Here is a 24399-nt window from a genome sequence, read left to right as displayed (position 1 = left end):
CCACACGTTGGAATCAGAATAAATGCAGAAATGCCTGTGAAACTCGAGCAAAGTACTTCATCTGCAAAACTCCAGGGCTTTCCTGGAGCGGGTTTCAATCTCTCCACCCTGTCTTATCCACCCTGTGGATCCTCCCTACACTTCGTGGGTCCCGGCCCTGGGTAGCTTGGAGAGCTCGCTGCGCCAGCCGGACCTCCCGGGCGCTCACAAGCGGCCGCCTCCAACTCGCCGACCCGCGCCCCGGGCTGGCCCCGCCCCAGCCCCGCCCCCGGGCCCTAGCGCGAGGACCCCGCGGAGCTGTCCGCGGCTACGCCTGACCCAACCTACCCTGTGGCCCATCCGGATAATCCTTCCAACCCGATATGGGCTACGGCGTGGTCCTCGGGTCTCGCACCTCCAGCCGAGGGCTGGGGCCCGCCGTTTGACGAGGAGCCTCGCGGCAGGCGAAGGACCAGCTGCCCCGGAGGGAGGAGGTGCGGCTCGCGCTTCAGCATGGCGGCGGCGGTGCGCGCTGAGGGCCGCTTTCCTGCGCTGTGCGGTGTGTCGACGGGTGAGCGCGGGGAGGGGGCGCGGGAGCCGGGGGTCGCCAGGGCTTGCGGGAGTCCGGGCGGAGGGTCCCATCCAGCCCGGGACCGCTGGGTGACCTTGCGCGCGTTCCCTGCCTCTCTGGGCGTCGGGGCGCTTGGCTGGAAAGTGACCGTGAAGTGCAGTCGGTTCTTCACGGTTGGTTTCGGTGAAGAGGAGGGAACTGGCGAGCCTTGCTTTCCCGGCGGGCAGGCGCGACCCCCGGGGTCACATGGTGATGCCCACCGGGTTCGGGGCTGAGAGGCGCCCGCGGGGCTCTGAAGGTGATGGTGGTTGTCCAGGTGGAGTCGGAGAGCACTGGCCTCCGTCAGCTTAATTCCAGCTGGCCGGTGGCCTCCGTGCAGAGACGGATGACTCGGACGTCAGCCCGCAGTGTCGCCTTTCCTTTCCCCGGGGCCCTGGTGGGTTGTGTGCACCCTAGGAAGGCGCCCTGCTGCTGTGTTGCCTAAGGTTGGCTGCAGGGCCGCTGCGTGGCCGCCGCCTGCCTTCTCTGCCCTATTTTGTTGTTAAGTCCACAGTTCAGCATTTCTAATTCTGGAACTCAAAGCCCCCTAAAACCGTCAAAGTTCTTTTTTTTTTTTTTTTTTTTTTTGGTAACTCATTTTGCAAAAAATTTCACCAGCAATCTTGGCAGAAAATCTGACCTTAATATTCTTTTCTTTTGTCTTTATGATTGTCTCTTCCCTTTTATTTTTCTTCCCTCATCTCCTAGTATTTCAAGGCTGTCTTCTTTCATGAGTCTAAACTGTGTGCCAGCCACTGTCTTCCTCTGTTCATGCGTTTTCCCTCACTGCCTTCCCAGTCCCTTTATGGAGTAGATTCTGTTATTACACTCTTTATACAGGTGGTGGAGGGAGCCACACAGATTGAGCAAGGGACATAGGTTTTTGCACCCAAAATTCCTGACACCAAAGTGTGTTTCCCCGCCCCCCCTTTTTTGTCTTCTTGTGTATAAGTATTTTTTTTTGTTTTTTTTCCAGCTTTATTGAACTATAATTCACATACCATACAGTTCATCTATTTGAAGTGCACAATATTTGCACAAACCTTTGCACTTATCATTATAATCTAATTAGAACATTTTTATCACTCCAAGAAGGAAGCTTTTTAGCTGTAGCCACCACTGATCTATTTTCCACTCTTCTTAGCTCTCCTGTCCTAGACATTTTATATAAGTAGAACCACATACATGGCTGGCTTATTCAGTGCAAGGTCATCAAGATTCATCCACGTTGTAACATGTATCATCCTGAATTTCTTAGGGCCGAATTGTAACGTGTCCATCACCACACTTTATCTGCTCATCAGTTGAGGGACACTTGAGTTGTTTTCCATCTTTTGGGTATTATGCCTAATGTTGCTGTAAACATCAGCATGCCATGTTTTTACATGTGTGTCTATTTTCTTTTCTCTTAAGTATGTACCTGGGAATGGAGTTGCTGGGTAAAATGGTAATTCCACACTTGAGGGATGGCCAGAATGTTTTCGAAGTACCTGAGGGTACAGTGAGGGTTTTGATTTTTCTTTAGCAACATTTCTTATTATCTGTTCTTTTGATTATAGCCATCCTAGTGAGTATGAAATGGTATTAATTTGAAATTTTGATTTGCATTTCCCTGATGGATAATGAATGTATTTTCATGTGCTTATTAGCCATTTTTACATGTTTTTTTGAGAAATGTCTGTTCAAGTGTTTTGGCTCTTTTAAAATTGGGTTTTCATTTTATTATTTAATTGTAAGGAGTCTATAGGTGTCTAATCAGATGTATGATTTGCAGAATTTTATTCGATATGTTGTTTTTCAACTTTCTTGATAGTTTGTGGGTTTTTTTTTTTTTTTGTACTGGGGATTGAACCCAGGGGTGCCTAATCACTGAGACACATCCCCAACCCTTTTTTATGTATATTTTTAGAGACAGGGTCTCATTGAGTTGCTTAGGCTGGCTTTGAACTCAACAATCCTCCTGCCTCAGCCCCTAGAGCTGCTGGGAATATAGGCATGCACCACGAAGCCTGGCTTGAGAGTGTTTTTTTGAGGCATACAAGGTTTTTGTTTATTTGTTTTTGTAATGCTAGAGACTGAACCCAGGCATGCTGGTTCTTCTACCGCTGAGCTGAGCTTTATCCCCATCCCCGAAACACAGGTTTTAAATTTTGGTGAAGTCTGGTTTATGGGTTTTTTCTTTTTTTTCTTTTTATCACTTGTGCTTTTGGAGTTATGTTTCAGAAACATTGCTAGACCCGAGGTCATGATAATTTACCTCTGTTTTTCTTCTAGGAGTTTTATAGTTTTAGCTCTTACCTTCAGGTCTTTAGTCCATTTTGAATTAAGTTGTACATAAGGTGTGAGGTAGGGCTCCAACTTCATTCTTCTATGGGTTGACACCCTGTTATTCCAACACCATTTTTTGAACACATTCCTTTTCCCCTATTGAATGGTCATGGTCCCTCTGCCAAAAACCAGTTGCCCACAAATGCTGTCTAAGTCTGTCCTCGAGAACCACACTGTATTAAGGGTTGCACAGGGAGGTACAGTCAGCCTGGTGCTGTGGGGGCTCCAGAGGGTGGAGGTTTCACAAGAGCTGCTGAGCCTCCAGGATCTGGTGGATCCAGGATCTCATATACAAAAGTGTATGAGAGCGAATTCAAGACTAACTGTGTGTTTGGATGGCTATGGGGAGGGTGGGGCAGGGGCAGCAGGAGGCTGGTGTGGAAGCCTGGGGCCATGTGGCAGTCCTGCAGGCTGTGCCCAGAATTTGTAACTTGGCAGCAGGAAGCCAGGGAAGGACATGTCAGGGCTGTTAATTGATGAAGCCTCTTACTGTAGAAAGGTGGTAAATACAAGGGGAGAGGTGGGAGACCCATTAAGAAACCTTGAACCTGTGTCTGAGTGATGCTAAGGCCTGAACAAAGAAGTGGCAGCAGGACCACAGCAGAGGTGTGGCCCACGGCAGAGGGATTTTTAAGGTGACTGCCAAGCATGAAGCCTGGTTGATGGGAGGGTGAAGAGAAGGTGCAGCATGATGGCAGCTACCTGGCCAGTGGTCACTAAGCCTGGAAATCACTTGTCCACTTCTCTTAGTTCTTTAATTCTGTGGATGGTATTATTCTGTGAATGTTACTGTTTTATTTATTTTTGGGGTACTGGGCATTGCACCCTATTGTGCTTTACAGAGCCACATCCTCAACCCTTTATATCTCGAGACCTGAATTTGCACTTCCCCTGCCTTAGCCTCCTTGGTATCTGTGGTTGCGGGTTTGTGCCACAGTAGGTGGCTCACCTTATTATTTTAAATGTCCCTCTTCATGTAGGAATGTATCTTTAAATTTTATTTATTTATTTATTCTTGTTGGAGGCCTGTGGACATAGCTAAGTGGTAAAGCACTTGCCCAGCATATGTGAGGCTCTGGGTTCTATTGCCCACACCATAAAACAACTCCACTTTTTGCTGAGTGCAGAGGCCTTCATCTGTAATCCCAGCAACTTGGGAGCCTGAGACAGGAGAATTGCAAGTTGGAAACCAGTCTGGGCAACTTAGGGAGACCCTTTCTCAAAAAACGAAGAGGGGATGTGGCTCAGTGATGAAGCACATGCCTGCAGGCTCCAGGCCCTGGGTTCAACCCCAGCACTGGAACCAAAAAATATTTATTTACTTATTTTTAATTGACAGGTCATTTCTGGTGCTGGCAGCTTTCCCTGAACACCTTTCCAACAGCTTCTGTTTTGGTGCTGAAGACCACTCTCAGCAATGGTGAGATTCATTTGGGAAGTATCTGTTCTCATAAGATTTAATAAGAGTTTCTGTAGATTTGAAAATGTGAATGGACAAGGCATGTCCTTGATGATGGTATTGTACCGTCTTGAGTATTTTTCAAATCTTTTATGAGTGCAGTTGTTGTAGTTCAAGGCTTTAAAAAATAATGGTTGCCATTTTTGAGTAGGTATTGTGCACTAGGCTTGAAACATCACCTTGTTCAGCCCTCACACTGGCTTTCATGAGCTTATTCGCATTTTAGAGATGATAAGGTGAATCTCTGAGAAGCCAAGTGACTTGTTCAAGATCATGCAGCCAGGCCAGGCAAAGTAGTGCACACTTGTAATCCCAGTGACTTCGGAGGCTGAGGCAGGAGGTTGCAAGTTCAAGGCCAGCTCTGTCTTAAAATAAAAATAAAAAGGACTAGGGATGGGGCTCAGTGGTTAAATACCCCTGAATTCAATGCCCAGTACCTTCCCCCAAAAAAGAATGAAAGAAATCACACAGCCAGTGAAGCAGGGCTGGTCCCAGAGCTTTCTGGCTGCTGTGATGCCCCCTCCTGTGGACACAGACTTCCTTGACATAGTGCAGGGCCTCTCTTCAGCTGCCTTCTGGGAAGTCCAGGCCAACCTTGCTGTGCAAGGAAGCCTGGCCCTTTCACCTTGAGCTTCTGGGACTCCTGAGTGCTGGGCTTCCCTGTGGGTCTCCTGCCTTTTCCTCTTTAGACCCACCTGTGAGATGCCTTGGAGATCCTGGGAGAAGTCCAGCTGACAGGGCTTTCTCCCTAATGGCAGATTTCCTACGACCTGTCACACCCACTGTGAATCAACCAGTTTGATTTGTTGCTTGGTTGATTCACTCACTGATTTATAAACAGTTTATTTACCCCTTAACATGTGCCAGGCACTGCCCTGACCTGAGCTGGTGTAGGGCCTGATAGGGATAGCTGTCCTCACTGCAGGTTGCTGTGCTATTCCTTAAAATATTAACTTTCAGCCTGGGGGTGCGGCTCAGAGGTTGAGCCTTGCCTAGGGTGCCCAAGGCCCGCAATTGAATCCCCAGCTCCACACCGGAAGTAAAAAAAAAAAAAAAACAAAAAACAATTGAGTTTCCAAAAGGTCCTAAAAGGCTCAGAGCTTTCATTCCTAGTCCTTTTCTGCTCCTTCCCATCATCTAGGGACACTAATTCTTTCACCTTCCTCTGGTTATATTTCTAAATACATTCAGTCTTCTTTAAACAACATTGTTATGCTAATTGGAGATGTAACAGTCTATCCTTACCCTTACTTTCTTCCAGTATAGGTAGAAGCCGAGTTTGGACTGAATCTCTGGGCATTGTTTTTGTTATTAAATTATGTGCACATTCAGAGCGGAGCTAGGTAGTATTCTACTGTTACATTTTTTCCTGAAATTCATAATTGCCTGACTTTTAAGAAGTTGATTGCTTTCCTTATCACTCTATTTTTCTAAATGCTGCAACAAATCAGTCAGAAACATAGTAATAAATTTTCTAAAATCTCTCACCAACCAGTTTTCCTAGAAGAGACCCAAGTGAGAAGGAAGGAGTTCTTGGTGTAGAATGTGATGTGTGCTGAGGTAGAACCCTGGGGGCCTCTCCGTCCCCACCTGAGGGGTTGTGGCCTATCCCACTTTAGGCTGCAGGGTTGTTGCTTCCTGAGTCTGGGGTCTCATGACCTAAACTTAATAAGAATTCAAAGGATCAGAACAGAGTTGATAAGTGAGGTGGATTGTGATCTGTAAGTGAGCTTCAGAACGTGACTCAGCCTGAACTACTGAACTTTCTTCTTTAAAAAATCATAACACGGGGCTGGGGATGTGGCTCAAGCAGTAGCGCACTCCCCTGGCATGGGTGCGGCCCGGGTTCAATCCTCAGCACCACATACAAACAAAGATGTTGTGTCTGCCGAAAACTAAAATGTAAATAAAATATTAAAAAAAAATCGTGACACAATGTAAGCAAAACCATTTATACAAGTGTGCATGAAAATTGACTGTTGTTTTGGTGGTACTGAGGATTGAACTGAGGGGCACCCTATCACTAAGCCACATAACCAGCCCTTTTGATATATTTTTTCTTTGTTTATTTGTTTTGATGGTGCTGGGGATTGAATCCAGGGCCTTGTGCATGCAAGGCAAGCACTCTACCAACTGAGCTATATCCCCAGACCTATGTTTTATTTTGAAACAGGTTCTTGCTAAGTTGCTAAGGCTGGCTTCGAACTTGCAATCCTTTGCCTCAGTCTCCTGAGTCACTGGGATTACAGCCATGTGCCATGCACCCAGAAAAAGTGACTATTTCTAATGTGTACAAAGCCCTGGGTTCAATCCCCAGTTCTTCCCTGCCTCCCATTAAAACAAACAAACAAAAAACAAGTGGCTATTTCTAAATTCTAAAGTTGATTTCTTTTTATTTTTGACATTTGGTTTCTTTTAGGCTGGGTACATTATTAGCTATGAGTGATATTTCAGTCTTTCCAAAAAAATCTGTTAATAATTTTTACACTTCTTGAACTACATTAAAGATTATAATGCGGAACAGAGCAAGATGAAATGTTTTAATATTAGATATGTGTTGAAGATGAAGGTGTTTACAAGATAGGCTGTGTATAGCAGAATGAGATTTGTAATGATAAAGTTCTGGTTTGTTAAACAATGAAGACCCAGGGCTGGGGTTGTAGCTCAGTAGCAGAGTGCTTGCCTAGCATGTGAGGCACTAGGTTTGATCCTCAGCACCACATATAAATAAATAAAGATCCATCAACAACTTCAAAAAAAATGAAGACCCAATGTTTTCTGGCTACATTTTATTTGGTAGTTCATCAGGTGGGCTACAGGTCTAGAGGACATCTGTGTGCTAGGTGCGATCTCCCTCCCCACAGGTGAGCAAATCATCTGGAATCGAAATTAGTGTTGAAATCTCATCCAGTCATCCAGTTCCTTGTGGCATTGGCAAATCTATCTCATAGGCCTACATTTGAAACAAAATGGTCGTATTAAGTGCTGTCCAGTAATCAAAGATTATCCCTTTGTGTTTGGGTCTCTGTATTCAGTGGAACTATTTCGATGGCTTCCTACCACCCTTAGATGTCACTCTCCCTGTCCTTACCCGCTTTCTTTCTCTGGTCCTGTGAGTCATGGTTGATGCTGCTGATGAATCTGCAGTTACTGTCCTCTGCATGGCTTCACTCAGACTTGAAAACAGCTGTTGTCAGGTTTTTGTTTTGTGTTTATCAAGCCAATACCCTAAAGCCACTTTCCCTCCAGGGCTGTTTGAATCCTGTCACTTCTCTACTGAAGCACAGAGCTCAAGAATCTGTGCATGCACTGATCTTGCCAGCACTGTCCCACTCCTTCATGACCACCTGTTCCTGTCACCTCTGCCTTCTTCCTCACGTGAAACCGCCATCCCTGGGACTGGTCAGATGGCTTCCTCTCAGACATGGCTGTTCTAAAACCTTTTCTCAAGTAATAGATGCATGTGGTTAAAAAAAAAAAAAAAATCCCTCAAAATACAAAAATGCGGGTCTTTCACATCCAGCCTTAAATGCCCCTGTTTTCTTCCACAGAGGCAGCCGCTCCTCAGTCTCTTGCGTGATCTTCTGGAGTTGTCTACAGCATGCCTTCCCTGCTTCCCTGTGTTTTGAACATAAAGGGCAGGGTACCCTCTACACATTGAGTCTTGTTCTTCTGAACAGTTTCACTTGAAGGTCTTTCCTCATCTGTCCACTGCCCAGCTGCATACAGCAGAGGGCGCCATTTGCCCAGAGCAGCCCAGGAGCTTGGGCTGGATAATGCAGGGCAGAAACCCTGGCTGTACAGAGCTTTCTTGAGACTGGGACATCCACTGTGGAAATGAACCGTGACCTCTCTAGGAAGGGCATTTAGGTGGCTTTCATTCCTAAAAGTTTGGTTTTATTTTTTAAATAACAATTGTCCTCAAAATATGATTCTTAAAAGATTAGAATTTTTAGAGACTTATTTTCATCAAGTCACAGTTATTTGGTGCTGGCAGCTCCACAGCCAGGGAGCATCTAACTTGGTTTTGTTTCATCTCTCTGTAGGCCCTTTGTCACTGCAGGGAACCAGAGACAGCCGACACTTCACCAGCTTGAGTCATGCGCTACAGACACAGTGCTGTATCTCTCCTCCCACCAGCCGGTCAGGCCAGCAGTACAGACCCTACAGCTTCTTCACTAAATGTAGGTAGACTGGCACACACTTCCACTTCCTGCAACAGGAAAGTAGGGGTGCTTTCCTATCTTAATTTTTCTTCTGTCATAAACGAATTAACATTTTAGTGATTATTCAACTAAAAATGCAACTAGAATTATCTCATGTGCTACAGCTGTATTTGGAGAGCACTAGTTTATCTGAGCCCCTCATTTGGGGCACCCAAGGCCTAGAAGTATTGAATTGTGCCCCAGATACCCTGCTGATTTAGAGTCACACCAAGAAGGCCCTTACTGTTTTTAGCTGGGCCTTTGCTAGGACATATCATTTGGAGAAGTTCAAGAGACGTCACTACTGAGACCTGAGTTGTGATTGGCAGACATCAGGGAAGCAAGTCTACTTACTGGTCAGGGACTTACTGGGATTTAATGTTAGCCATCTTTTGTGGAAACAAAGTGGAATTGTCTCCTCTTGTGTTTTCCAAATGTAATCATGTTTTATGTTCACTGTATGATTTTATTTTATTTTCATTACCTCAGTGACATGGATGAAGCTGGGCTTTCTGGCCTTTCTTATTCTTAGGAGAGTGTAGATCTTTGCTTTACAACTACAGAGTTTTTAAAAACCCCGTTTCCTTACAGTGACAGCAGATGAGCTCTGGGAAGGTGCTTTAGCAGAGACTGGTGCTGGGGCAAGAAAAGGAAGAGGCAAAAGAAGCAAAAAAAAGAGAAGGAAGGATCTGAACAGGGGTCAGGTCATTGGTGAAGGTAAACGTGTTTGGTTGTTTTGACAGTTTTCAGATTTGGTCCTGAACTTGGGGTGGGAAACTGATGATCTTGGGAAGGGGAGAAATAGGAAGCAAGCTGGGTCTGAGGGAGGCCTGGGGGGGCCCAACGGCAAACTTTGTTCTAAAAAGAGTCTATGTGCTTTTAAAGTGTTTTCCCCCGATTTTATGGATATTTGGCAAACTGGAAACATTCTCATTAAGTGCATAAGAATCCATGGTTTAGAGTCCAACCAGGGGGCTTACCAGCTGCCCCAGAGTGTCACGTACTCCATGGGGCACAGCTGTGATAGGTCCTGTGCTGCACACAGCCCAGTGCAGGCAGGTGGAGCTCTCAGAGAGCTGGCAGGCTTCCCCTGCCCAGAGAAGACAGTGACCAAGAGCAGATCTGTAGTCACAGGGCCTGTTGCCGCTACTCAACTGGGCTGCTGTCACACAGAAACTGCCCTGGACAGCGCATGGTTGGACAGGCCCAGCTGTGTTCCGGTAAAACTTTATTTACAAATCAGCTGGTGGGCCGCACTTGGCCTTGGTCCTTCACGTGCTGATGTGATTGTTTATACTTGTGCTTTTGAAAGCAAAAATAGGATAGGTGAACTTGAATTGGCTTATTTTTACTGTTGTGCAGACTCATCGCTTTTGATACTAACAACCTTTCAGAAATAAAGGAAGCACCTTGTGCTGCACTTCTAAGATTGCACATCTGCTTGGGTGCTTTTACTACTTGTATCTTGTTTTAGTTTTTAAGCATTTGTTATTTATTTTTAATAATGTTAATAATAATAATAATTATTATTATTATTATTATTATTTTTGAGACAGGTCTTGCCATCTGGTCTTGCCAGGCTGGTCTTGAACTTGCAGGTTAAAACCTCCCTCCTGTCTCAGCCTCCCACCTACTGGGACTGCTCACATGCACCACTGTGTCTGGCTGTAATTTATTTTTTCAAATTATAAAAATCGTATGCATACCTTCTCAGTAAAAACGCAGAGTGTAGAGAAAACTAAAAGCCCCTGATGTCCTTCCTGCCGTCCACATTCCCATTGTCTCCCCTGAGGGGCCACTGGTCTCATATTGGTATTTCCTTCAGTTGTTTTTGTGTGTGCTGGTGCGCGCTTTTGTATCAATTCCCTAAAAGAAATAGATATCGTCTTTAAAAAGAAAAGAAAAGAAAAAGATAATTATACTATATGGTACATGCAATTGTATAATCTGCTTTTTTTTTTTTTTTTTTAACCCAATAAGAGGTCTCAGGGCTGGACATGGTGGCAAACCCCTTAACCCCAGCGACTGGGGAAGCTGAGGCAGGAGGATGACAAGTTTCAAGGCCCGCCTCAAGAATTTAGTGAGACCCTGTCTCAAAATAAATAAAAAGGGTTGGGGATGTGGCTCAGTGGTAGAATGCCACTGGGTTCAATTTCCAGAACCAAAAGTAATAATAATAACATGTCTTAGAAATCATTCCACATCAGAACCTGGAGAGCAACGTTTTTTTGTTGTTGTTTTTTTTTGAGAGAGAGAGAGAGAGAGAAATTAATATTTTATTTTTTAGTTTTTGGTGGACACAACATCTTTATTTGTATGTGGTGCTGAGGATTAAACCCCGCGCCGCGCGCATGCCAGGCAAGCGCACTACTGCTTGAGAGCCACATCCCCAGCCCGAGAGAGCAACGGCTTTTGATTTTGTGCAGGATATGGCACCTGCTGGCTGTGCGTTCAGCCATTCCTCTGTTGCCGACTCTGTTGCCGACCTGCGTTACAGGTCGTGTTTCAGCAGACATCTTAGCGCTCACAGGCCTCACGAGTGTTTCTCTTGGTAAAAGTGAAAATGCGGTCACATGCCTGTAGGGTAGATGTACATAAAACTGTGACAGTGCTAGGTCACCTGCCAAGTGATCGCATCAGCTCCAACTCCACAATACTGTGCTGGTGTCTGTACACGCGTTCCCTGGCATCTTAGCAACATGAAGAGTGAGCACCTTTTAGAAGTTGTCACTTACCTATAATCTTTACCCTTCAGGACGCTCCGGCTTCTTGTGGCCGGGTCTGAATGCCCCTCTCATGAGAAATGGAGCCGTGCAGACCATTGCCCAGAGGAGCAAGGAGGAGCAGGAGCAGGTGGCGGCTGACATGCTCCAGCAGAGGGAAGAGTGGGACTGGAAGCGGAGGATGAAAGTGAAGCGGGAGCGAGGCTGGAGCGGGAACACATGGGGTGGCCTCAGTGTCGGTCCCCCGGACCCTGGTCCCAAGGGAGGTAGTGGAGGCCTGGTTTGCTTGCCTTTGGTAGAGGACGTATCGTCCTACAGTGTTTCTGAAAATAATTTTATTGTTTACTTGTCTGTTTAGATTACCCTTTCTGAAAAAAGAATTTGACCTCTTTGACTAACTTTCCACATTGTTATCCCGGTTGCATTTGTGGGACACTAGAGGCCTGTAACCAGGAAGTGTTCCTCCAACAGGATGGAAAGCCCTGGGTCCCAGTGCCTTAGCAAGTGCCTTAGACATGGTGGTGTGCATTATAGATCTGTAGGACACAGCGTTTCCCAAACACGTGGCCTCAGGCTTGGAGTGCTGTTTAACAGCAGAGTTGAGAGACCCCAGAGAGCTGTCACTAAGCCTTCGTAAAAGCAAACATGAAACAAAAACTGACGACACTTAGGCTGAATTAGAAAACAAAGCCTCCCCCTCCCCACAAAGGCAGATTCACCTGAAAATCTTGCTCTTGCCAGTGAGTGGGAGAGGAGGAAGCAAACAGGAGTTTGGCTCAAAGTAGAGGAACGGTTGGGCTGGAGAGGATGGGGCGAGCGTGCAGGAGGGTGGAGGTCTGGGAGGGAGAGGACCTGCCCACGAGCCAAGTCCCCAGTAACCAGATCCAGAGTTTAGACAGACAGGCTGCTGTTAGCCAGCAGGGGCAGGGTGCAGGTTTGGGTGAGCCTGTGCAATGGGGGTGGAAAGGCGGGGAGGTCACCTGGTATCTGGTAGCTTTGGTCAGGAGTCATCAAGCCAGATAGTGGCATTGGTGAACATGGCCACCAGAATATTTCTTGATGAGAAGGTGGCACTTGGCACTGGCTTCACTATCACCCAGTGGGTGGGACCCTGGCAGTGTCCAGGAAAGAAGATTGACTCTTGAGCTGACCGCTTTCAAAGCCGACTGCTGGGTACAGAAGCTTTTATTCTGCTTTCCTATTTTATTTTGTAATTGAGATTTTCTGTAATAAGTAAAAGCAAGAGAATTGGGGAGTGTTGGAAACAGCTGTGGTGGTGAGCAGAGGCTGAATTAAGAGAACTGAAAGCTGAGGAGCCGGGAGTTCGCGAGCGGGTCAGACCCGCAGTTGAGAGTGGTGAGCGTAGGCCAGGCTCTGATCTCTCCCGCAGCAGCAGCAGGCCACTTGTGACCAGACAGCTGCGTGGGTTCTGGCCTGGAGAGGGCGGTAGAGACAAAAGTGTAGGGATTGAGGACCTTGGCGAGATCTATGAGGAGTGAGGGACTTTGGTGTCTCTGAGGGACTTTGGTGAGAGAGGCTGTGAAGACCCCAGGAGACCAGATGGGAAAGCAGCGAGGAAGGCTCTGGAGGTGTCGGCGCTCCAGGAACCTGTGCCTCGGGAGCCGCAGCAGGGAGCTGGAGAGGGGGAGGCTGCGGTCAGAGAGCCGTGGCTGAGCTCATGAAGTCAGGCCAGGCAGTCCCCGTGGATGATGGGAACTGGGGCGCAGCCTGGAGAGCGGCACCAGAGAGCTCAGGTTCTTCCCATTAGAAGTCTGAGGGCACCTGGGAAAGGCTGTCACACGTGAGCAGCGTGGATGCTCTTATCTGTGTGCTTTTTCTTCTCTCCTTGTAGAGACCTATGAGGACTTTGATACCAGGATACTCGAGGTAGGCCTGCCGAGCTCAACTCCCAGGGTCCTCTGGAGAGGTTGCCGGGGTCGGGTGGGCAGGAGGAGCTGAGCAGAGCTGTGGTCACAGTGATCTCTCGGACACAGACTCAAGTTCAGGGAGGAATTAACACAATTTGAAGTTCAGTTCCTTCATGTTGGTGGTCCCCACTGCTGCCTTGGTTTGTGGGGACTATGAAATTGAGGTTTGTGAGGGGCAAATTCAGGAGCAGAATTTGGAGATTATGTTAAGTTCCTTCTTCCTGGAGCTAGAGTGTGCTATCTGGTGGCCTCTTGTGGAGCTGTACACCAGTTGTATCTAGGACACAATCAGAGAACAGGTTGGGAGGAGCAGGGGCAGGGGCAGAAAGCCTCAGGTTATGGCCAGTGTGCAGTTTGACTAGGGCAGTGGTCTCTGGGCTGCTCACAGATCCTGTATCAGGTGTGCTTGAACCACCCTTCCAGGGTGGTTCTCTGATGGCCAGTGTTCCTTGGCGCTGGCACTGTGCATTTAATCAGTGTTTAATAATGTGGAACAGAGCCGGGCGCGGTGGTGCACAGCTGAAATCCCAGTAGTTTGGGAGGCTAAGGAGGGAGGATGGTGAGTTCCACAGCCTCAGCAAAAGCAAGGCCCTAAGCAACTCAGTGAGACCCTGTCTCTAAATAAAATACAAAAAAGGGATGGGGATGTGGCTCAGTGGTCAAGTGCCCTGAGTTCAATTCCCAGTACCTCCCCAAATTGTGGAATAATTTATATATCAAATTTGTGACAAAGCCTCTCTGAATATGTATATTATTTCTTCAATATCAGTTATATTATGGAATTTTTAAAATATGTTTACAAGTATTTTATGTTGGTATCCCATTATGTGTTATTCCCCCCACCCCAATTCTAGAGATTGAACCCAGGGCTTTGTGCATTGCTAGGCAAACACTCTGCCACCAAACCACATCCCCAGCCCTTTTTACTTTTTATTTTGAGAAGGGTCTCACTAAGTTGCCCAGGCTGGCCTTGACTCTGCCTTCTTCCTGCTTCAGTCTCCTGAGTCACATGGATTACAGGCGTGTGCCCCTACACACACCCCAGTTCATAGCTTTTGAAAGTTAATCCCACTGAAAGAGTCTTTCATATGTAGGTTGTTTCCTATAAAATCATTCAAAAGTGTGGCCTCAGCCTCCCTTTTCCTTAAACTTCTTCCTAGGAAGGAAAGGGGACAACTGTCATTTAAGCAGTTTAGTTAATAGTTTCATAATTCCTGGCCTTTAAAATAGGCTGAAAAAATGGGAGATTTTCCTGAAGTTTATAATGAATAGGTGTTTCCAAATTCTGTATTCTTGTTTAAGCCTGATCCTTAACATAGCAGTCCAGTCCTGCGAAGTTTTTTCCTTACGTTGCGTTTCATCATTTTTAAGATATTTTAGTACCTTTGATACTGGAATTTGTCTTATAATCAGTGTTAAACTATTTCAAAGTTTAATCCATAGTGTTTTCTTTCCTGTGTACATTTATTAAGATGGGGTATATTGAGTTGTGTAGTTGTAAATTCCTTTAAAGATTATCTTAGTTAACTCTCCTAATAACCCAATGAAATAGGAAGAGAAAGTCTTATTTCCATTGTGTTCCCGAAATGCTTCAGAGGGAGGGTTTGTTTGGGAAGTTTGCTTTTGTACGTACAGACTGGAGGAGGTGCTGGGTCCTGCACCAAGCCTTGTGTGGCTGAGCCAGCAGGTCCTCATCCTCTACCTCAGAGTTTTCTTCAGCTGTCCTATTGATGAAGCATTTTGTCTTTTAGGTCAGAAATGTTTTCAATATGACAGCCAAAGAGGGAAGGAAGAGATCAGTCCGTGTCCTGGTGGCTGTGGGGAATGGGCAGGTGAGTGGGGTGACGCTGGACACAAAGAGGCCTGGCTGCCCGGCTGGAAGCCAGGGCCCTGCTGCCAGTCTCACTTTTTCTACTAATAGAGCCGCCTAGAGGTCTGGGCTCACAAACCTGATGGTAAACCAGGAAGCTTCTCAGAGAAAGAAAGAAAAGCTCTTAAGGCCTACATCTGAGGACTGGGTATTTTAAAGGGCTTAAGACACTATTGTATGGTGCATAATAGTGAAAAATTAGAACAAGTTCAATCGGGCCTGGTTACAGGATAGCTGTCCAATATAATATTCTTTTTTTTAATATTTATTTTTAGTTATAGGTGGACACAAGATCTTTATTTTTTATGTGGTGCTAAGGATCAAACCCAGTGCCTCACGCATGCCAGGCGAGTGCTCTCCCTCTGAGCCACAACCACAGGCCTCCAAAGTAATATTCTATAGCCATTAAAGAATTGTGAAAAATTACTTACACAATAAGTAATTTTGGTTAAAAATTTGTCATGTAATCATGATTTTTTTTTAAAGTCATTTATATGCAAGGAAAAAAACTAGAAGACTGTACACTGACTGATAAGTGTTCACTTGGGTTAGCAGGTTTGTCAGTCATTTAAATTTTCTTCTTTAGACTTTTAAAGTTTCCCTACTGAACATCTTGTTTTTGAAATGTGTTCACATAGAACTGAAAAACTGTTTGTTGCTTCCTTTTGAAAATTTCAAAGCAAGAGCAAAAGACATGATAGTGCGTTGCTGTAAGAGACCATGGTTAGCAGTTACTGTTGTCTCTTTTCAAAAATATCTTTTCTGAAATTTTGTGTCCATATTACCTCCCTTTACCTTTTTATCAAAAGCTTAGCAGAGATCTTATTATAGCCATGAATTTGCACCTTGCTCTTCTTGCTTGGTTTTGCCCTCAGAGGTCTTCTGTTAGCATAAGCAGATTTCTGGTATTGGTTTCATAGTGTTCCAGTGTGTGCATAGACATGATTTTTGACCCAATCCCTATTGTTTCCAAATTTGTATCATTTATTACAAACAACAACAATAACATTGACCTTTTTGTACATGGAGCTTGTTGAACTTTTGGAAAAATAGAAATAGGAGAAATGTCTTGAAATTGCTGCCGCACTGGGTGTAAATGTCAAGTATTGCCAGATCTCCTCCTCAAAGGTTGCATCAGTTTATGTCCCTCTGTACCACCCATCCTTGCCCTGAGTAGTATCAGACTTTACTGATTGTCAGTATGATCCCTGAAACGTCTCTTCCAGTTTACACCTGTACTTTCTAAGTTAGGAGAGTGCCGACGCCATTTTGCGTGTTCATTGGCCGTTGCGCTTTCCCTTTGGACATCTGTGAGTTCAGGTGCTTTGCCTATTTTTTTAATTGGGTGGTTTTCTTGTCTTTATTGATTGGGATTAGCTTCTTGTAAGTTAAGGACATGAGCCTTTTTTGTCTTATCATATTTTGACTTAGTTTTGAATTTTTTTCCACATCGAAGCTTTAAAATCCACAGAAGTTTTAAACCTTAACATAGCAAATTTATCAGTCCTAGGTCACTTCTGGTTTGTGTTTTGCTTAGAAAGTCTCCTTTTGAAGATTATAAGTAAGTCCACTCATATTTCCCTCTAGGACTTCCATGGTTTACTTTGTTCTGTTTAAACTAGGAACTGGAATTCAAGCCCTTTTCATCCCAGGCCTCAGATGTCTTGCCTATTTTATTTTCCTGTGTATAATTTTAAAACAAAGTACTTTTTTCAAATTAAATAATAAATGGTGGCAGCAAATAATGGAAGCATTTCTGCAACTTTTGATAGACCTCATTTCTTAGGGTAAAGCATTTACAAATTGGAAACTATTAGGTTTATTTTTCTGGTTAATTAAAATTGAAATTCTACTGAAATCATAGTTTTACTCTATAACAATGTATTTTTCCCCTATCCCTTCTTGTCATTTTAATCTCTTTGCACAAGTGCCCCAAAACATTTGCCTTTTATAAATATAGAGCATACTTAATTTTAAAAATTGAGTATATTTCATTTTATTAGAGATTTATAAAAGGTAATGTTATGTATCTAAATGTCAAGTCTGTAGAATGCCTCAGAACAGATGAGCACATCTCTGGCTTTCTTCATGGCTGGTTGTGCAGAGCAGGTGTTCTGTGGGCAGTTGAAAGAAGGGCGTGAAATGCTGTAGAGCCCAAACTGGGAGCTGGGGAGAGGCACAGGCTGGGTCAGAGTAGCTTTCCTTTTCATAAGTTTTGCTGCTTCTTTTGAAGGTTTTGCCATTGGGAAGGCCACTGAGCGGGTGGATGCTTTCAGGAAAGTACGTGCATGTTTTTCTTTGTTAACATTTAGTAGAAGATGAAAAGCTCTGTGTTCACATGGGGGCACTGCAGGCACACAGTCACGTATCACGAAGGAATCGTCAGTGTATGTGTGATAATGATATTGTGGCTAAGTCCTTATCTTTTAAGGTGCATAGGTGGAATTTTTTATAATAAAATACTTTATAAAATAGTTTTGAAACCCAGCGAGAGATTTAGGAGAATTTGTTCCTTCCTTTCTTCAGGCAAAGAACAAAGCCATCCACTATTTGCATTACATAGAGCAGTATGAAGACCATACAAGTGAGTGTGGGTCTTTTCTTGTAAGATTTGCAGAATGCCACTGTGTCCTGGTGTGTCTGTGACATGCCCAATGGGTGTCTTTGTGTTGCTCTGACTGCATTCTTACAAATGTGCAAAATGAGGAAACAGCCTGGCCTCGGGGGGGTGGCAAGAGAATGAGTGGGGTCAGTGTCTGTGTGTCCTGTGGGCTGGCTGCTTAGGGCAGCACCCAGTGCTCTGTGGCTTTTGCAGACATTAAAGCCACATGCCTGACCCTCCTGTGTCTGCTTTACCCCCCAGTATTCCATGACATCTCGTTGAGATATAAGAGGACACACACATCAAGATGAAGAAACAGCCCAGAGGTAACTGGAAAGCTCTGACTCTCTGTTGAACATAAAGCAGAGAAAGCTTTATGACCACAGTCCCACCCTCCCCCCTGGGGTTGTTCGCCTCTCCTTGAACTCTTCCTGAGAGTGACAGATGGAAGGCCTGAATTAGGCTGAGGAAGGCGAGGCTCCTGGGGAAGAAGCCAAGGTCGGGCTACACAGGCCCAGGCCTGTTCCGGGAGTGGCTGAGGCGGGTGGAGCAGGTGGAGGTGGTCTGGTTGGATGAGTGGGCACGTGGTTCCTCCTGGAGCCTTCACCCAGCTGGACGGTGTTCCTTCCTGCCAGTCACGTGCTGTTCCTCTACAAGTGTTGTGGTGTTAGGCTTGTTATTTGGTGCTGGGGATTAAACCAGAGCCCCACACCTGTGAAGCACGCGCTGTCACGGAGCTCCCCCAGCCCCTCACCATTGAGTACTGTTGAACTTCTATGATCTCTATTCATTGAGGCACTGGGTGAGCAGAAATGGCCTTTCTTGTCTTGTGGACAGGCCACAGGCAGTGTTGGTTATGGGGACAGTCACACCCAGTGCACTCTTGGTGCAGAATTCTTAAACATTTGGATTTGCATTTTGCTTGCAGTTCTGTAGTAAGAACCTGTTTCATTGGACTGTAGTTTTTTAAATCTCAGGAGTTCAGGTCAGGAGCTGGGCGCAGTGGTGCACACCTGTAATCCCAGTGACACTCAGAAGGCTGAGATAGGAGGATTGCAAGTTCCAGGCCAGCCTCAGCAACTTAGTGAGGCTCTAAGCAACTGAGCTACTGCCTTGTGCCTTCCTCAGTGCTGTCAAGAGGAGGAGGAGGGCCACCTTCATCAGGGTGGCCAGAGGTGGCCTCTGAGCAGGGGCAGTGTGAGTGAGATCCTGAAGGAAGAGGAGCAGAGGGGCAGGTCTGGGAGAACGTTCCAGGCTGGTGCGTGCCCCAGGTGCAGTGTGCCCTCGTGCACAGGCCATGTGAGGACAGTGCAGTAAGTGGGGTCAGGCACGGTGTGTGTGTGTGTGTGTGTGAGATAATGATATTGTGGGGGGAAGATCCTGCAGATGTCTTTGTTTAATTCAGAGAGCAAAGGCCAGTGAGAGGTTGTGCCCCGGAGCCTTGATTTGCTGAGGATCAAACCCAGTGCCTCACACATGCCGGGCAAGCGCTCTGCTCTATAGCCCCAGCCCTGGCTTGTGTTTTTGAAGCTCTTCTGGAGGAGGGATTGCCGGTGGCCAAGAGCAGGGCACGTGGCTAGAGGGGAGGAGACCACCCCAGCACTGAAGGCCATCAGGGAGGTGAGAAAACACTCCAGGAGCCACCAATTCAGGAGACGCTGCCACTTAGGCCAGAAGGTGTTCCCAGGAGAGGGAAGTGGTGTCGCTGCCAGGGCAGCTGAGTGGTCTAGGAGGGTGAGGACAGGCGTCTCCCTTGATGGTAACCAGGCATGGACACGGGAGCTGGCCTGGGCAGAGGGCCAAGAGTTTTCAGGCACTTAAGTTTTAATGTAAGTAATATCCTGGTTTCCCCCCCACTACGTTTAAGGTAGATGTTCTGTTTAATTTTTGTACATACCATTGAATAAATGTCGTCCTAGAAGTCACACCAGCTGGGGGTGGTGAAGCCAAAATGTCATTCCCTAAACCCAGAGCCACACGAAAGACAGCATGCTGGCAGGTGCTCAGTCCATTTCCTGTCTCCTAGGATACGGCCTGCGCTGCCACAGGGCCATCATTACCATCTTCCGGCTCATTGGCATCAAGGACATGTATGCCAAGGTCTCTGGGTCCGTCAACATGCTCAACCTCACCCGGGGCCTCTTCCATGGGCTCTCCCGCCAGGTAACCTTCCCTGGGGTTTGAGCAGGTCTGGCTGTGCTGCAGACCAAGGTGCTGAGGGTCTCCTAGGGGCTCCCACGGCCACCTGCTGCAGTGACCCCAGGGCTCTGCTGCCCAACCAGAGCTAATCTTGTTTCTCAACATCACCTCACCGAGTCGTTTTGAACCAAATCTCAGGTCCCATTTTATTTCATTCGTAAATATTTCAGTGTATTTCTAAAGGATCAGAATCAGAAACCTGAGAAGTGGTTTCTGATTCTGATCCTTTAGAGGATCCAAAGGATCCGTTTACTTCTATGGTAGAGCGCTTGCTAGGAACACTTAAGGCCCAGGTTTGATCCCCAGCACTGGGGAAAAAAAAATGTCATGGTACCCTTACCATTCCTAAATATCATGACTCAGTATTATCAAGTATCGAATCTGTTCATTCAAATCTATCCATTCGTCCGATTTAAAAACATTTTTTTTTACACAGTTTTTGATTCAATCCAGTTGAGAAGATGTCAGCACTTCTAAAGTTTCTCCTGTGTCTTTTAAGTCTCTCTTGGTCTGTCCCTCTCTCTTCCCCTCTTGCTGCTGTTATGTTGAAGAAGTCAGGTGTTTTGTCCCATAGTGTTTCCAGGGTTGAGCACCCGTGGGGTCCTTGATGTCCTTTCCCCCCTGGACCTCCTGTGATTTGGTTGTTAGATCTCAGGGCTCCACCAGTTTCAGGCTTGGTGCTTGGCCCAGCAGGCACGTGCTTAGGGAGTTTGGAAGGCGAGGCCTGGCGTACCCCAGTTTGGGGTGGGAAGGTGGGCTGAGGCATCCCCCTGTGACAGCCACTGTGGTTTAACCACCCAGAATCAGCTGGCACTGCTCTTTCCCCCAAGCTCTCTGGTGGGTTCTGCACTCCCACCCCCACCCCACCCCTGTGGTGGTGCCTCTCACTCCTATAGCCACAGGGACCCTCGGAGACCTAACTGCTGTTCTCACTTTGGTCTTGCCCAGGAAACCCACCAACAGCTGGCCGACAAGAAAGGTGGTGGAATTCCGGGAGGAATGTGGCCCCCTGCCCATCCTGGTCGCCTCCCCCCGGGGGGCCTTGAGGAAGGATCCTGAGCCAGAAGAGGAGGTTCCCGACATCAGGCTGGACTGGGAAGAAGTGAAGGCTGCACAGGGAATGAAGCGCTCTATTTGGTCAGGTCTCAAGAGGGCCTCCACCTGACCTTCCTGCCACCTGGCTCCCCCACTGCAACACCGTGCCTGCTGCCCTAGGCGCCTGGGACTCCCCCGTCACATCTTGCTGTGTCACCTCTTTTTTCTTTTTTGAGGTAATTTCAACCTTCTTTATTTACAAATAAATAATTCTAGTTTTGATTTATTGATCACGTGATCTGTGCCAGGCAGTGTGGCAGGGACATTATGTACTGACCTCAGTTCAAGACTACTTTAAATACTCCATGAAACCAGCAAAAGCAAATGGAGCAGGGAGACAGGAAAAGACCCACCCAGGGGTAATGTGCACAGGGACATGAAGGGCTGTGGTGGCTGTGCCCGACGCCCGCTCGGGCTGACCCATCCCTGGGAGGTGACCTCCTGCCCTGTCCCTCACAGCTGCACCCACCTCCAGCAGGGCCCAGGCTGCCCTGGTGGCAGGAAGTGCCTCATTGTTCCAACTTGCACATCAAGTGCCAGCAGCAGGAACCTCTTGTCACACGCTTGACACCTCTTGTGTGGTGTCTGGAGAAATGTCTCTTCACCTCTTTTTGCCCATTTGAAAAATTGAGTTATTTGTGTTTTTATCATTGAGTTGTAAAGATGCTTTAGTATTGTGGACACAGGCCCCTGTAAGGGGTGTGACCCACCATGTTCCTCCTCCGTGGGCAGATCATCATTTCCTGTTTCTTTGAATACTTTCTCTGCCCCCATCCTCCTCCAATCCTCTGCCTACCCAGGTAGGCCCTTGTCACAGTCCCCCAGTTTATTGCCTTTAAGACAATAGAGTAGTTAAAGCACAATTAATGCCAACATTTTTTTTACACATGTAGATGTGCAATGTATGATAACAACACAGAGACCAGGCAGGAGTCCTGGAAATATGCTGTCACCTGATTCTCTCAAGGGGTCATTTGAAGGTGGACTGGTTAAGGTAAAGATGTGCACTTAAACCCTATTGTAAAGGAGTCACTAGCGTGACACAGAGCTGTAGCTATTAAGCCAGCAAAGAGAATGAGGTGCAATCTTAAAAATACAGGTGTGTGCTGGTGCAGTGGCACACACCTGTAATCCTAGCTGCTCAGGAGGCTGTGCAGGAGTTTCCCAGGTTCAAGTGCAGCCTCAGCAACGTAGCAGGACCCTGTCTCAGAAAGGGCTGGGCAAACATACAATGCTCTTGATTTGTTGATTATACATATCCTTTGATTAAAGTCCAAACATAACGAGTCTTTAGAGACATTTTGTATCAGAAAAAAAGAAACTTTTCTTTTGCAAGTTGCTAGATAATGTAGAAATTTGGTACAAAAAAAACAAAATGCAAAAAAATGTGTATGTATTTATACTGAATAGGGTTGCCTGAGGCGCGTAATACTTGTTTATTTAATGTGTGCCCTTGAAGACAATTTTACATGTTTGTATGACAGGACATACATGTATGTGTGAGTGTGTGTGTGTGTGTGTGTGTGTGTGTGAGAGAGAGAGAGAGAGTGTGAGAGTGTGTGTGTGTGTGAGTGAGAGAGAGAGAGAGAGAGAGTATGTGTGTGTCTTTTATATACAAAAGAGGCTGAAATATCTATCCAGGCAGAATATGTGATCAGACCCAAGCCTGTGCAGGGAGTTGGGTGACCATTAACTACGCTGATCTGATGGGTCACAAGTCCCAATGTGTATCACCCACACTTCAGTCAGCAACAGCAGCCAATCTCCCAACTGTAGCAGCATTAGTTAGTTTCCCTGCACACTCTGTGTTCCTGACATCACAGTGCTGTAAGTTGGTGGCCCTCGTTAAGCAAAGTCATATTTGCAAAATAGCATTATTTGTTTTTAAAGCTTTTAAAGACATGGTTTTCTTGGGGGGGGAAAAAAAAAAGGCTTGGGACCCAGCTCAGTGGTGGATTGCTTGCATCGATGTGGGAAGCTATGGGTTCCATCCCCCGCACCACAGAACAAACTCAAAAAACCCTCAATCCAAGAGAAGGCAAGAAAAGAGGAGAAGGGGAACAAGGAACAGGCGGCCCCAAAGAGAAGCCTGGGAAGTTCAAAGCAGCCGTTCCTCGACCGCACTAAGTGCAAGCCCTCTGAACACCTGTGCACATCCTGTCAGCGCACTGTGCTGTGTTCTGTTGAGCTTAACTTTGTCCTCCTGGTGTTCCCCTTCAGGGTCTGTCCACTTCTGGCAGCAGGCTGGTCCCGTCTCCAGCTTTGGTCATGGCATCACCCACCTCTCCTCGCAGTTCTCAAGTATTTTAATGTTCTGCCGTGCAGTGCGTGCTCCCTGAGTATGGTACATCTTGGAGAACTGTCCCATCATCATTCAGGTGGTGTCCCTCTATATGATTGGCAGTTTTCCTTGCACGTAGTTAATATAGTCTGAGCTTCATACAGTGACTACTGCTTTCCTTCACTAGAGTTGGCCCCGTGTTTCCCTCTTCAACACTTCACTCTTAATCTACGGTGGTCCCCTCGTACCCACGATTCAGCTCGCCAAGGTTCAGGTACTTGTGGTCAACTGCAGTCCCAAACTGTTAAGTGGAAAATTCCAGAAATAAAAAAATTTCCTAAGTTTTAAATTATATTTCATTGTGTGTAATGCTATGAAGTGTCGCACTGTCCCCCTGAGGTATGAATTGTCCCTTTGTCCAGTGTGTCAACACTGTATACGCTCCCTGCCTGTTACTCACTCTTGGTAGCCATCTTGGTTATCAGATGGACTGTTGCAGTATTACTGCTGACACTCACATACCCCTGATTTTACTTAAAGCTTAAGGGGAACGATGGTGGGAAGTTTATTGAATTATGTTAAAATTATTCTATTTTACTATTAGTTACCATTGTCAATCTCCTCCTGTGCCTAATTTATAACAGTCATAAGAATGTAGATATAGGGGGAAACAGTGTATATAGGGCTCAGTGCCATCTGCAGCTCAGGCATCCACTGGGAGTCTCGGGATGTATCCCTGGGTGGGGGTACTACTGTATATTTTAAGTGGACTTCTAGACACCAAAGGGTTGGAACCTGTTTTTTGAACCCCTCTGATAAAATTGGTACGTTTAGGCCCCTGACGTATAATGTGATTATTGATCCAGTTGAAATAGCATCTGCTGTGCTTGGTACCGTTCTGTGTAATTGCCCTGGTTCTTTGTGCCTGTTTTTGTCTGTCTCTTCTTTTCCTGCCTTTTGATTCCATCTACTCACATTTCTCAGCACACCTGTTATACTTCTTTTTAAAAACCTTTTTTAGTGGTTGTAGTGTATACTGATAACTAACCCAGGTCCACTTTTGGATGACACTGCCGGGTCGAGACTGGTGTCAGTACCTCACAGCAACAAAGCATTCCTG

General features: G+C 46.2%; 1 protein-coding gene across 1 annotated transcript; it reads left to right on the top strand.

The window, feature by feature from the left end:
- Positions 1-280: 280 nt before the first annotated feature.
- Positions 281-23628, top strand: LOC144368999 (small ribosomal subunit protein uS5m-like). The gene is made up of 11 exons (XM_078028033.1): positions 281-550; positions 4257-4337; positions 8423-8560; positions 9173-9298; positions 11337-13191; positions 14984-15064; positions 17629-17686; positions 17966-18030; positions 19731-19867; positions 20852-21174; positions 23219-23628. Exons 1-5 carry the CDS (start codon positions 493-495, stop codon positions 11660-11662), a joined length of 729 nt encoding a protein of 242 aa, XP_077884159.1. The 5' UTR covers positions 281-492; the 3' UTR covers positions 11663-13191; positions 14984-15064; positions 17629-17686; positions 17966-18030; positions 19731-19867; positions 20852-21174; positions 23219-23628.
- The last annotated feature ends 771 nt before the right edge of the window (positions 23629-24399 follow it).

This window comes from Ictidomys tridecemlineatus, chromosome 12 (genome assembly GCF_052094955.1).
Source record: "Ictidomys tridecemlineatus isolate mIctTri1 chromosome 12, mIctTri1.hap1, whole genome shotgun sequence".
NCBI lineage: Eukaryota > Metazoa > Chordata > Mammalia > Rodentia > Sciuridae > Ictidomys > Ictidomys tridecemlineatus.
This window is presented reverse-complemented; position numbering and strand designations above follow the sequence as displayed.